A 15,957-nucleotide genomic window follows, 5' to 3' on the forward strand; every position below is an offset into this window, starting at 1 on the left:
TTCGTTATAACTCGGATTTGGGCTTATAATATATCGTCGGAAAGCTCTTTTCAAGCCCCATCCAACTATTCAATCACTGGACTCATAAAATTGACCAAAATAAATTGGAATAAACGTTTTTATAAAAAGGACACGAAATGAATGATTTTAAAGGACACGAAATGAATTATTTTGGGTTTAAAGGCACGAAAAGAGGAAAATAAGTTATGGTTTGGGGAAATGAGCTAGAAGTTGGGTTGGTTTTATGAAACGAAAATATGGATTTAAGCACTCTAAGATTAAATACTCAACCCGACCAATAATGGCGGTGAAAGGTTGCTCATCATCGGGTTTGGTTTTGGGGAGACATTTTTAGGTGTCTACAATAGGTAACACTTTATTGGGTGATACTTCCTCCCATGTTACCTAAAGTCTTATGTAATACTTTGGGTAATGAATGGTAACACTTTCAAAAAGTGTAACACCCCAATAATTCTCTCTTAAAACCTATGAATAACCTGAACAATTCCAAGAGAATTACTGGCGTGCTATCGCCATGTGTTCAAACGTTAAGGCTTTATCAGAAAATAGCAGCGGAAAAACTAACTCAGTTATAAATAAGTTTCAAAACCAATAACCAAAACCAATTGAATTTTACAAATTGGAACCATTAATGCCCTTATTCAAAACCCCACAAAAGTAGTAAATAAATGAAACCAGAGTTTAAATAAATTCAAACTTGCAAAATAGATAAACTGCGAACAATAACCAACTCTCCACTCAAAATCCCACAACCCTGATGTGAATGTTGCATGTGTAAGAACCTGTGGTTAATCTGCTCCCCAATATTACAAGTGTAAAAATTGGATCGTCACAGGGTCATTGAAAGGCGAAGGCCATGACCAAAGAAAGACACACAAAGCACGCAATTAGCAAAGCTGAGTACATACAAGCTGCGAAACAAAATAAGAAATGCCTAATATGCTACTAATAATCAAGCAGAAGCATCATTAAAATACAGACTCAACACATGGCTCAATTATCAAATTTATTAAGACCTCACTAGTTGATATTAACTAACTCATTTATTTATTTCATTGGATTTAGCAATAGACAAGGTTGTCCAACCCATGTCCCATTTGGAACATCAATAAAAGAAAACCCCATGCCTCCTTTTGGATACATCAATAAACATCCAACGACCACGGGCGTGACTCCGTGACCGTAGTTAGTATGAGATCTCACCTAACTCCTAGTTTTAAAAAAATATATTTGAAATAAGAGACTCGTAGATCAGTCGGCCTCGAGAAAAGTACACGGCTAATACCCCATGTACCCCAACCCCTGATTGTCATCACTCCAGATGCGCACCAATCCAGAGTTTTATTGCTCATCCATCTTGCACTTTACGTGATTTACATGTTTAGACTTAGTGATGACTCATATGCATAACAATACAAACATTCTAAACACAATTCAATCAAACAAGACAAGTTTCCAATTTCAATTCTTGATTTATTAGTGACAAACAACACTTATTATTTATTCGTTTACTACCTCGGTGTATAAACACCTTGAGTGCATAAGGCACCCCAAAACCTTAACCTCGTCTTATAAGACTTGAATTCTTCCTTTACTCATCCTGTTTGCATATTCATGAATGAGTAATAAATTGATCTTTACACTAATCACATACCTTTGCCTCTAAGTGCACCTTGCATAATTAGAGCACAAATAATACTTGCAATATAAAATAGTGCACATCATATGAAATTCACAATGTATAACCAAACAATCTAACTCAGTCATCCCTATACATGATACTAAGTTCTCGATCCGTCCTTAAACATGCACCTACAAGCAAGGTTTCGTAACTTGTACGTACCTTGAATAAACGAATTGGTATGCCACTTTACTATCTAGAAATCACCTTCAATAAACTCCTCTCCTAAACCAAACAATAACATCTCAATCAATACCCAATCAATCAAATTTACAGCAATACTAACTTACTTAAAAACCTTCAAAATCCAAATCAAACAACACTTTAAAACCTTCCCTTTAGTTAAAATTAAAGGCTCATATATAGTTCTTTGAATTTTCTTCATAAAAACGTTAAAATACACTCATATACATGAAATTACAGCAAGTTTAAAGTTTAATAAAAAATCTGAAAATTATTTTAAAACCCCTAATAATCTCCTTTTTTTATGGGTGATTAAACCCTCTTTATAAAACATCAAAAGTAGTACTTAGAAACTATTTCCAACACTTAAAACTTCAATAAAAACATATATTTATGTTTAATTAACTTTAAACATAATTAATTTTATTAATCAAACTCAAGGATAATATTTTAAGTATAAAAAAACTTTGATAAAATAAAAAACTGCTCAAAAATCATATTTAGAGGCTGAATTTGGCCACGAGAGGGTGGTGTTCTCAACCAAAGGTAGCGAGTCTTTCTTAAAACGTTGTTTTCACATGGAAAACACTACTTTTTTGTCAAAATCAGATGAGTTCAGAACCTGATCGGGATTAAAACGAGATTAATATTAACGAACGGAAATCTGAAAATTAAAACACGAATTTACGTGTTCAAAATAATCTGGAATTAAGTTAAAATAATCAGTATTTATAATCACAAAAATTTTAAAACATCATTACTATAAAAGCCCTAAATCAATTATTCATAAAAACCCTAAAATCATGATTTCAATAAATTGAAACCCTAGGTTTATAATTCATAAAATATGAAAATTTATAACATAAATATAATCTGAAATTTATAATATTTATACCATCAAAATATAATTTGATACTAAAAATATAATCTTTATACTAAAATCAAAACCCAAAACAATTAAATTAACATTAAGCAAAATAATGAAACAAAGGAGGATGAAAATAAGACTAACCTTTTTGTGTGGGAAATTTTTGGAGACTCATGGGGTATTTATAGGAGAGAATTATTGTAGGGTAAAAAGGAAGATTGGGCCTCATAAAAATAATGGGTCAATTAAGTAAACAAACGGGTTAGGCTTGTTTGATTGGACATAAATTGTAGAATAAAGGTGTATAAAATAATTTGTTCAAATAGTTTTCGAACAGATTAATAATTTGAAACTTTTGAAATTAAATTCCGGAAAATAACAAATAAATATTATAAATAAAATAAAATAAAATTTATAAAATATTTTAAAAATACGGGGAAGTACAATCTACCCTCTTAAAAGAAGTTTCGCCCTCGAAACTTAACTCGAAAACCATAAATTTTCCAAAACCATTCAAACTTTTGTGTTTTGTATTGCTGTAAATTGCTTGATCCTCAGCATGCACACTCAACAAACTGAACTTTATGCTTAATAAACTCGTACTTGGCCAAAGTTTACCTACTTTAATTGCATGTAAATACCTCTTATGTAACACTTTTTATATTATTAGTATCATCTTTAAAGTGTTACTTTTTATTTCTTAGGTAACACTTATTTATCTTAAGTAACATTTTTCAATCATATAGTATCACTTTATCCGACATTATGTATCACTTTTCGAACAAATGTAACACCTTGTTGATTATTAAATATCATTTTTTTGTATATATATAGTAGCACTTTATTTGATATTATGTATCACTTTTGCAAACTAATATAACACCTTATTGAATAATAGGTAACATTTATTTATTAATTAATTTATTATTATTATTTTATTATTATTATTTACAATATACAACTTTTTTCCTTTTCTTAAATATAAAAAATAATAACATTTACAACAACCATGGATGTGAGATGAACACATACAATAGACAATAATTTGGATTGATAAAATTTCATAGTTTCTTTGAAAAAAATCCATAAACACTAATTTTTTGTTTGCTTAAAGTCCTAAACAATTCCATAAACAAAACAAAAGGAAAGTGAACTTTGGTCTCTAGCTTAAATCACCAAATTTACAAACATGTTAAGCAAAATAAGTTGGCGCAATAGAAAATAGACAACAACAGCTAGCAGTAACAACCGATAGCAGTCCCTAATAGTAACTGCATTTAAGAGTACCATGCTAGCAGCAATACTGGCTAGTAGCAGCTTACAATAACAGCAATCAGCAATACTAGGCTAAAAGTAATAGCAGCTAGCAGCAGCTTGTAGTAACATTAGTCAGTAGTACGAGGCCAACAAACTGCAGTAGTAACAAACATCATCAGCAGCAGGTATCAATAACAACAGTAGATGTCAGTATCAACAGCATCAATAACGGTAACATTAGAAGCTACATTTATGCAAGCATGTTTTTGTGGCTCTGTAGCATGGCGAAAATATTTGTTTCCATTGTCTCCGAACTTCCAATGCTCCAACTCATGGTATCTCACTCCCCTGTGCATAAATGGAAGAGCATTAGTAAATAATATAATTAGAATTGAAAAAGTATAAACCGATAGTTTAAGAGTAAATGAAATGTACCGGGACACGTCCGTTTCATATTTATAATGACTAATTATATAAACATGTTCTTGTAAAAGAAATTATATAGACATATCCTTTGCATATAATTTATAATATAATGAAAATAAAGACATAATTTTTATCAAAATAATTAAATAACTACTACCCCGTTTCATATTTTTTGCAACTTTGGGGTTTTATTTGTGAGATTTAAATATTTCAAAGTTGCAAAAAACATGAAACGGAGGTAGAAATTTTTTTAACAATAGTTAATTTTTCTTGCTTGTATGTATTATCTTGATGATCATATTAGCAAATACTAAAATCAATTTATTTTAAAGAACTGCCATTATTAAATGTTCAAATCTCCATCCAATCCATATACTTATATATTTATGAGTCGAGTATGAAAACATGATTAATATATATGGATGAGATGGTAAGACATCTCATTCATATTTTTGTGGTTATGAGTTCAAATCTCATGATAGACATTTTAATTAGAATATGCTTATAGTTGAAAGATGACATGGCTATAGATATTCCTAAATATCTTTTCCAAAAAAATATCCTCAATTATATATGAGAATATTGAATGTAGAAAGAGGAAAAAGAATGAAAGCTTTCTATATATATTATAACTTTATAACACATTGTTAGAACTTCAGAGTTGACTTTTTGAGCGTGGAAGTCAAAATACTTATAACAATGGCTAAAGTAATCTAAAACACAAGTTTTAAGCGGAAAATGAAAATTTCTTCAAGAGAATTTTATTTATTTATTTATTTTAAAATTTTTTACGAAATTATGCTTTAAAAGCGATGGAGTTACATTTGATATATTTCTTCATATTGAAATGATGTAAATCAACCTTTTGGTTTTTGGAACTTGTAAATCAAGCTCAAGAACATATAAAACAATTTTTAGAGCAACAAACTTAAATTTTAGAATATTAACTCATATCTCGCTTATAACATATACCAAATATCAACTAATAATAACATATGTCTTAAGCTGATCAATATGAATTTTATTGCTTTTAAAATTTGTATTTTCTCATAATATTAATTTTCCCAAAGATGTGACTTGTTCTTGCATGTTAATGTAGTTCTTCATATCAAAAGTAATTCATTCTTTATTTAAAAAAAATTCAAATTAAAATTTAGAACATCATACTTATGTTTTTTAGAAAGCTGACTAAAACCTAAATAAGTTAAATTTTAGAAAATTTAATAAAAATTGTTAAAGTTGTTAAGACGTTCATTGAATAAAAAGAAATATAACAAATTCAATCGAGCATGTGAAGTCTATAAGGGAGAGTTTTTTTATTAGAAAATAAATAAATAAGAGAAAGATAATGAAACTTTAAGTTATATCGATTAAATCCATGGCGCAACACATGTCTGGTTAAAGAAACCAATCAAAATTTTTGTTTCAAAATTGCTACCGTTAGTTAGTTATAATGGATATTTTATATATTTTGGATTAATTAAAAATTTATAACAACAATCCTAAAAATTTATGTTCTATAAATAGACATTCATTTTGATATATTTTGGCACATCTAAGAAAAACATATTTCTCTCTCTAATTTCATCAAAAATTCTATTTAAGTGCTTATTATTAATATCAAAGATAAGTTATCTATTTATTTATACAAATTATTTTACGATTATATAAATTATATCTCTTTTATATAAACAAATTCTCATTGAAAAAAATTTATTATCTTGTAGTATAATTTAGTAAAAACTATGAAAAGTTAGTATTTAGGGTTTTTCTAAGCTATGCCCTTAAGGTTGTTGAGTTTCTAAGGTGTGCCCATGCTTTTTCAAAATTAAAAGTTGTGCCCTCCAACTTAAGTTGTTTAATCAACAGTACCCTCTGACGTAAACTCGACGTTAGTAATTGTACATGAATAAGAAGTAATAAGAAGCGGATGAGAAAAAAGAATAAAAAATACACCGAGAGCTTGACATATCAATGGTTTCTTTTAGAAGAAAGAAGAACAAGCAGATGAGAAAATTTGGAAAAAAATGCTAAATGTTAACCTACTTATATAACTCAAACCCAATTTGGGCGTGAAATTTCTTTCAAAAGTGTGGTAATAAACCGTTAACACAACTACTAACATTGGATTAACGTTATAGGGTATGGTTGAATAAACACCTTAAGTTGGAGGGTACATCTTGTAATTTTAAAAAAGCATGGGCACACCTTAAATTAGAAGTTTAATAACCTTGGGGGCATATCTTAGAAAAACCCTAATATTAATAAAGTAAAAACCAAGATAAACCTATAAAGACCTTATATTTTTCCTAACGTATAAATTGCAAAAGACAATTATAGAAGTATACGTGCGTGTGAATAACGTAAATTCTTAAGCATTTCGATTAAAAAAGAATTGGGGAAGAAATATTTCCCTTTTTTATGCATACTATGGTGACTAACGAGCACAGTGTGCGCACCATATCTAGCTATTTATGAGAGTGCTTTCAATTGTTAATATAATGGGAGAAATGTACTTAAACAAATATTTTAAGGGGTATAAATGTTCGTACACAATTCTTAAGAATTTTAAAAAAGGAAATTAATGTTAATGAAGGCAAATAAATAAATAAACATTTTTAAAGGTATATTTGTCAAAATATTATTCATAAGAGTTAAATAATTATATCACATAAGGAAAAGCTTAGAAGTAATTAATATAATATCAATAAGTGTTTTAAGGAAAAATTCACATAAATACTTTCTCATACTTTTTACAAGGTGAATGAAAAACTCAATCTTTCAGCAAATTGTAAAATTAATTTTTCCTTAAGTAAAATTCAATCCAAAGATGAAACTCTATTTGGTTTTCTTACTTTGAAGATAAGAAAGAATATTCATCTTATTCTAGCAAATATATTTTCTTATTTTACACAAATTTACAATTAAAAATTATACTCAATTTCTTATATGAGTATATCGGATAAGAATTTATACCATATCATCGCGTTTTCTGTGCCACCAGCCGCACCGTACGGCCGTACGCCAACTCAGCACAAATAACGGAGGCGAATAAAAATAATGGGATCCACAAAAATTTCCAAAAAACCGGGACCCATTTCTCACACTTCCCAAAAACCTAATAAATGACCCGCCGCATTTTTTCATTTTCTCACACTTCGATTTTTCTAAAACTCCGATTTTTCTCACTTTTTCAGAGATTTTTCACATGGCTAACGAAAATCAAAATTTTTCAGATTCACAAGAATCCATGGAAATTGAAGAAATAGGCAATTCATTAAGTAATTTAGAGATCGAAAAGAAAATTAGAGAAATTCAACAACATATGCTGGAAAACATCGAAATTACAGGTAAAAATACATGTTTATATTAATATTTCTGCAATATAATTAAATCGATTATATACATGTTTATAATCAATTTTTCAGTAACCCAGCAAAACCATTTCTTATTCAGTAACACAGGAAAAACATTACAAGTAACCTCCAGTAATCATTATTACTATGAATTACCAAGTAACCCAGGAAAACAATTACAAGTAACCCTATGTGAAACCCTACTGGTAATTCGTACATATAGAAATATTCCAAGTAACCCCCTAAATAACTCCTAAGTAACACCTAAACATTTGACCAAGTAACCTCTTAAGCAAACTCTACATATAAAAGTAACCCGATCAAAATCTGAGCTGGTAACCCCTCTATTTCTGAACTAAAATAACTGAACTATCTGGTAACCCCTCTGATCACCCATAAGTAATCAATCTAATAACCACCTAATAAGTAACCCCCTCAGCAAATACTAAGAAAACCCTCTGATAGTCCTTATAGTAACCACTCTGGTAAGTAACCCCTTAAGCAAACCCTAAATAATTCCTCTGGTAAACCCTCTAGTAAACCCTGAGTAAACCCTGAGTGACCCCCTAAGTAACCCCTAAGTAATACATACACATCTGACCAAGTAACCTCTTAAGCAAACCCTACATATAAAAGTAACCCCTTTGGTAACCCCTCTATTTCTAAACTAAAATAACTGAACTAACTGGTAACCCCTGTGATCACCCTTAAGTAATCAATCTGATAACCCCCTAAGTAACCCCTCTAGTAACCCCTTAAATAACCCTCTAAGTAACCCCTCTTGTAACCCCCTAAGTAACCCCTCTGGTAATCCCTCTAAGTAACCCCTCTGGCAGGCCCGTCTAAGGCCCTGTGCAACCAGCCCTACTGCACAGGGCCCCGAAAGTTAAGGGGCCTCATATTGAAGTTAGTCCTTAATAAATGATAGTATAAAATTTTGATATGTCAGTAAGAAAACAAAATGGAATTTGGCAAATTGGTTAAGTGCTACATTACTTCAACTATCAATTGAAAACTAAGGTCAGGGGATCGAGCACTTTTGTTAGTTGTGTAACTGCAGTTTTTTATTTTTTTTAATTTTTTTCCCATTTTTCATGTTAAAATACTAAATTATGTCAATCATATACGTACTTCAACTCTATCAAAACGGAGTAATGTAAGAGTTCTATTTTTTTAAAAAAAATTCTATCAATTCATACACTTATAACTTATATTCTATCAATACGGAGTGATGTGAGTATAGTTTTATGGATTGGAGTTCATGTTAATAATAAAGTTAGCGTGAAAAAAAAAAATGGTATACTATAAGTCTATAACTTAAGTTAATAAAACGAGTACAAGTTTCCATATTTTAGCATGTTAAAAAGATCAAATAGCATAATTTGATAACAAAATTTGCGTGGTTTTTACGTTTAGAGGGCCTATAATTATTAATAGCACAGGGCCCCTAAATTGTTTAAGATGGCCCTGCCCTCTGGTAACCCCCTAAGTAACCCCTTTGATAACTCCCTAAGTAACCCCTAAGTATCCCTTTTAGCAAATACTAAAAAACCACTCTGGTAGTCCCTTCAGTAACCCTTCTGGTAAGTAACCCATTAAGTAAACCCAAAATTACCCCTCTGGTACTTCCTCTACTAATCCCTCTAGTAAACCCCTTAGTAACCCCCTAAGTAACCCCTAAGTAACACCTAAGTAACACCTGAATTAATAAGTAACTCTTCTAAAAACAAACTAAATAACCACCAAACTAATTGCCTTTATGTAACCCCTTAAGCATCCCCTTAAGTAACCCATAGTATAACCCCTTAAGCATTCCCTTAAGTAACCCATTATATAACCCCTTAAGCATTCCCTTAAGTAAGCTTTAAGTAATTCAAACACATCTGATCAAGTAATCACTTAAATTGACCTTTCTTAAGTGATTACCTTTAAATAACTACTGTAGTAACCACTAATTGTTTTTATTTACTGTAATCGAATTAAATATTCTACATGATAACTGTATGTATGCTAATTTTTATTATACATTAACAACAGAACCAAGTGCAAACACAGCAGAACAAAATTAGAGCACATTAACAGAAGAAAACACAAATGATAACAATCTCACACAACATAGTCATGATCACAAAGAAGAAGATTTTGATTATACAGGAAGCCTAATAGGATTTACAGCAAAAACTTTGGGTGAAATTGGTGACATATATAAAAAGCATGCATTTGCTATGGGATTTGGAGTAAGACTATCAACCACAAGATTGACTCAAGGAGATAACAAACAAATAAAAGGAAAAGATTTTTTTTTGTTCTAAAGAAGGGTTTAGATGCAAAGCTAAAGTACAAAAAACTCCTCCTACAGCTAATGAAAATAGAAAAAAAAAAAGTAAAACAAGTTCCTACAACCAGAACAGGTTGCAAAGCATTAATAAGAGCAAAAAAAAAACAAGGAAGGCCTGTTTAAAATTGAGGAACATATCATGAATCACAACCATGAGTTAACAAGAAAAGCATGGCAACATCTACACAGATCAGAAAGAAAGATCACTAAAGAAAAAGCAAAAGTAATTGACCTTATGGCAGAGAGTGGGTTAAAGCCAACTAAAGCTTACAACTTGATGACAAATGAAGCTCGGGGTGTAGAATTGCTAGGTCATACCTTTGAGAGATCATTTAAACTACATATCAAGAAGAAAAATGAAAGAAATTGAAGGTGGAGATGCACAAACTGTTATAGACAGGCAGAAGAAAATTTTTTCTTCAGATTTAAACTAGGAGGTGATAAAAACAGTAACAGGCTAACAGCCATATATTGGAGAGACTCTGAAATGAGAGAGGAATTTAATGTCTATGGTGATGTAACTGTTTTTGACACAACTTACAGAACTAACAAATACAACCTCATTTGTGCACCTATAGTGGGAGTGAATAATCATTGGCAGAATGTGATGTTCGGCTGTGCTTTTATAGCTGATGAGAAGACAGATACATTTGAGTGCCTTTTAAAAACTTTTAAAAAGTCTATGGGAGGCAGTCAAACAACTACAATATTCACAGATCAAGACATGGCAATGTCTAATGCAATTGAAAAGGTAAACATAATATTTTTTTATCTATCTAGTAATCTTCTATCCCCTATCATTGATTAATCTTCTATCCCCTATCATTGATTAAGTAACCCCCTGTTTAAATTGATTTAGAAACTCTTGTACTTATTGATTTAGGAACCCTTAAGCAAACCCTACATATAAAAGTAACCCCTTTGGTAACCCCTATGGTAACCCCTCTATTTCTAAACTAAAATAACTGAACTAACTGGTAACCCCTCTGATCACCCTTAAGTAATCAATCTGGTAACCCCCTAAGTAACCCCCTAAGTAACCCCTCTGGTAACCTCCTAAGTAACCATCTAAGTAACCCCTCTAAGTAACCCCTCTGCTAACCCCTTAAGTAACCCTCTAAGTAACCCCTCTAGTAACCCCCTAAGTAACACCTCTAAGTAACCCCTCTGGTAATCCCTCTAAGTAACCCTTCTGGTAACCCTCTAAGTAACCCCTCTAATAACCCCCTAAGTAACCCCCTCAGCAAATACTAAGAAACCACTCTGGTAGTCCCTTCAGTAACCCCTCTGGTAAGTAACCCATTAAGCAAACCCAAAATTACCCCTCTGGTACTCCCTCCAATAACCCCTTTGCTAACCCCTCTAGTAAACCCCTAAGTAACCCCCTAAGTAACACATGAACTAATAAGTAAATCTTCTAAAAACAAACTAAATAACCACCAAACTAATTGCCAAAAAACCCTTGATTTAGGAACCCTTGTCATAAAACCCTTATTAGAATTGATTAAGTAACCACTGTATTTATTGATTAAGTACCTCCTGATTAAGTAAAATTGATTAAGTAACACACTTTTATAATTGATTTAATAACTCCTGTAATTATTGATTAAGTAACCCTTGTCAAAAAACCAGTATTAGAATGGATAAAGTAACCCTTGTAATTATTGATTAAGTAAAATTGCTGTAAAAATTGATTAAGTAACTCCTATAATTATTAATTAAGTAACCCATGTCAAAATTAATAAAGTAACCCCATTAAGAAAGCCCATTAAGTAACCCCATTAAGTAATCCCATAAACTCCAGTAAAAATAACTAGTAACCTCAATTTATTAAAAATAAATAAATATCGCCAAACTCAATATATCAAAAATAAGAACCCCCAGTCAGAATCCTTTAGTAACCCCTATGTAATCCCAATATTAATGAGCAAGTAACCCCTATGTAACCCCAATATTAATGAGCAACTAACCATATTAAAATTGATTAAATAACCTTTTTCTTCCCTTGTAAACTTACAGGTATTTCCTCACTCAAGGCATAGGTTATGTATCTGGCATCTAATAAAAAATGTTGTTTAAAGATTTGGAGCATTAAAACGAAACACATCTTTCAAAGATGCATTCAATAAATGCCTAAGTGGTTGTGTAACAACAGAAGAATTTCAAATTTGCTGGGATAACATGATAACAACCTATAAACTTGAAAAAAAATACCTGGTTCAAAAGGTTATATAACCTTAGGGAGAAGTGGTGCACAGCTTTGAGTAAAGACTTTTTTTCTGGTGGTATTTTATCTTCTCAAAGAAGTGAGAGTACTAATAATGCTGTTGGATTTAAAGCAAACAAGAACACAAGTTTGCCAGATTTTTTCAGAATATTCAAGCAAACTGTGAACAGATGGAAAAAAAATGAATCTGATGCAGATTTTAAGTGTTCAAACTCTAAACCAACATCACATTTCCCCATGTATGGACTGTTGAAGTATGCATCAGAGATATACACACAGACAATTTTCAGAGATTTTGAATCAGAGTTCAGTTATTCAATGGGTTGCATAGCACATCTACATGGTCAATTGGGAGATCATTACTTTTATGAGGTGCAAATTGAAGATGACATGTCTTCTAGGCAAAAGGTCACATTTGTTAGCACACAAAATAAAGTTGCACGCTCATGCAAAAATTTTGAAGAAGTAGGATGGCTTTGTTATCATTGTTTACGCATCTTACACCAGCATTCAATTACAAGAATTCCTGAACATTATGTCTCAGCAAGGTGGACAAAGATATATAAATCTCATATATGGAAAAAAAGGATGAAAATGCAGTAGAAAATTCAGCAGCAAGAGAGAAATTTATGCCTTGGCGTCACACAATGGCAAGAAAGAGCTACAATCTAATTCTGAAGTATCAACACCACAAAGAGACACGCAAATTCTTAGAGAGACAACTAAAGAAAATTGAAGAGGAAGTAGAACAAATAAAAAGACAGGTAGAAATGCAAGCAGCACAAGAAGAAGGAGAACAATCTGATGAAGCCACAATAGAACAACAAAACGAAGAAGAAATACCAACAGTGAGTGATCCGGCAAGGGCAAACACTAAAGGGAGAAGTAAAAGAATCAAGGGACACTTTGAAAAAGAAAAACAACCAAAAACAAAGAAAACAAAAGCAATGCAAGAAAACAGTGACACAAGAGAATGTGGAACAATCACACCTGTAGTAAATCCAAAGCTCTTTTAATTTCATATTACTGTTTTGTCTTTACAACAGTTAAAATTTTAGAATAATGTAGAAATAATATTTATTAAGTTATTATTTTCCTTGACATTTATAATTTAAGTTGTAGATATTTTTTTTTAATTTTTGTAACATGTACATGATATTGTAAATAAATAACAAGTAACCATAAAGAAAAAAATAAAAGTAACCCCTGACATATACCTTTAATTAAGAAGCATTTAACCCAAAGTAACGCCTAACATATATATATATATACAAACAAAATTAAAAAAAAAAAAGTAACCCCCAATAAGGAAACATGACACCAAGTAACCACTAATAATATAAACAAATGCAAGTAACTCCAACAATGTAAATGGAAGTAACCTTGACAATGTAAATAAAGGTAACCCCTAATAAGGAAACATATAACCCCAAGTAACCCCTTATAATGAAACATATAACCCCAAGTAACCCCTATATAAACAAATGGAAGTAACCCCAACAATGTAAATGGAAGTAACCCCTTATAAGCCCCAAGTAACCCCTATATAAACAACTGGAAGTAATCCCAACAATGTAAATGAAAGTAACCCCAACAATGTAAATAAAGGTAACCCCTAATAAGGAAATAAAAAAAGTAACCCCTAACATACATAAGGTAAAAAAAAAAAAAAAAAAAATACACACCAAGTAACCCCAACAAAAATAAAGTGAAGTAACCCCTAACCCTTTTAATAATCCCTCTAATAAGTCGTCTAATATCTAAAGTAATCCCAAGTAACCCTAGCGCGTAATATTCCATAGACAAAAAAAACAGAACAAAAATTTAAACTAGTTTACATACTTTGAAATATTAACAATGCATCAAGATCAAGTATGACTAATCATCCAACATAGAGATAAAAAAATCAAACATTAACAAACTATATGAATTAAATTCAAATGAATCCAATGATACTTAAAAACCTAGAGAAAAATATATTCCTTACTGTCCTTTGAGTTCTCATTTCAATTCTTCTTTCTATATGCTGGTGCTTTAGATTTAGATGCTGGTGCTGGTACTACCGATGATGCTGCTGGTCCATTACTCTTGACAACTGGAGCTCTAGATCTAGATGATATTTCTGGTACTGGTGGTGCTGCTAATGCATTACGTATTGATTTTCTATTTAAAGTTGCATGTTCTGCTGCTATTGTAACAGCCACTAATGCAGCTTCTTCTTTTTCAACAGCTCCAATTTGTGCTGATTCGTTTCTTGTTGTTTTTCTTTCAGCAGTAGCTTCTTCTGCTGCTATTGTAGCAGCCACCAAAGCTGCTGATTCTTTATCAGATTTAGCTTTTCTTCTCCTTTCAAAATCAGCTTGTTGCTTTGCCTTCAAAGCTTTAATTTCAGCCTCTCTAACAAGCTTTTCATTCCTTAAAACTCCAATCATAATTGCTTCATTGTTTTTGACAAAATCATCAACACGTGACAATACATTTTCTCTTATCTTATTCAAATCAGACAAAACCAGTGAAGCATAAATTTCAGCTCGATAACGACGGCGTTCAATTATCTAGAAAAACGTATAAAAAGAAAATTTAAATCAATAAAATAAAAAAAAAAAACAGAAAAACAGTGTAGAAGACTAAACATTTAAAAATCTTAGAAAATAAAAACATTTCACCTGATTTAAACGATAACTTTTAAATGATTTGCCAAAATATGAAGCACAGTGATAAAGATAGAACACTCCACAATCAACATTGGCACCAGCTTCCTGTCCATCAACTGTAATCATTCGAATTGGAAAATCCATTACATCCACTCCATTTTCACGACCTTTGATTGTCATGTATCTTGACATAAGATATCTCTAAATAAAAAAAAATACATAGTTAAAAAAAGAAATCAACAGGGAAAAAAAACAAAAGAAAGAAAAGATCATGAAAAGAAACCCCTTAAATTAAACACATATGAGAATAAAAATATATTTATGTAACCTCCTAAAAGTAACCCCCTAAAGTAGCCCTTATATCAAAATTATAATTAGTAACCCTTAAATAATACATCTTCCCTCTGATAACAACATAAAGGTAACCCTTATAAAATGAGAATTAAATATAAAGGTAACCCATTAAGTAACCCCTCTAATAACAATATAAAGGTAATCTATTAAGTAACCCCTGATGTAACAATTACTAACATCTCTAGTAACCTCTCTAGTAAACCATCTGCCCTTAGTAACCCATCTAGTAGCCCCAAATTAATGGAATATGAATGCCACCTTCCCTTAACCCCTCTGGTAACCCCTTATAAAAGCACCTAAATAACTCCTCTAATAACCCCTTATATTACACCCTCAGTAACCCCTCATGTAACCCTGTTACTAACATCTCTAATAACCTTTTTAGTAACCCATTTGCCCTTAGTAATCCCAGTCAAAATCGTTTAGCAACCCCTATTTAACACCCCATAATAACCCCTTAAATAAACTTTACACATAAGAATATAAAAATTATGACCAACTAAATTCTAAAAAGTAACCCCCTAAAATAACCCTTACACATGTGAGAAATAACATGTTGTTTGTCAGGATAAGATCAAATTTGTCAGAAAAA

The 15,957-nt window shown here is 31.2% G+C and overlaps 1 protein-coding gene across 1 annotated transcript; it reads right to left on the minus strand.

Annotated features, from left to right (window-relative positions):
- Positions 1–14,020: 14,020 nt before the first annotated feature.
- LOC110730695 lies at positions 14,021–15,758 on the minus strand. The gene is made up of 2 exons (XM_021910517.1): positions 15,024–15,758; positions 14,021–14,912 (listed from the first exon to the last, which is right to left on the minus strand). The coding sequence occupies exons 1-2, from the start codon at positions 15,201–15,203 to the stop codon at positions 14,364–14,366; spliced, it is 729 nt and encodes a 242-aa protein (XP_021766209.1). The 5' UTR covers positions 15,204–15,758; the 3' UTR covers positions 14,021–14,363.
- Between the last annotated feature and the right edge of the window lie 199 nt (positions 15,759–15,957).

The sequence above is a fragment of the Chenopodium quinoa genome, unplaced genomic scaffold (assembly GCF_001683475.1).
Source record: "Chenopodium quinoa cultivar QQ74 unplaced genomic scaffold, ASM168347v1, whole genome shotgun sequence".
NCBI classification, from domain to species: domain Eukaryota; kingdom Viridiplantae; phylum Streptophyta; class Magnoliopsida; order Caryophyllales; family Amaranthaceae; genus Chenopodium; species Chenopodium quinoa.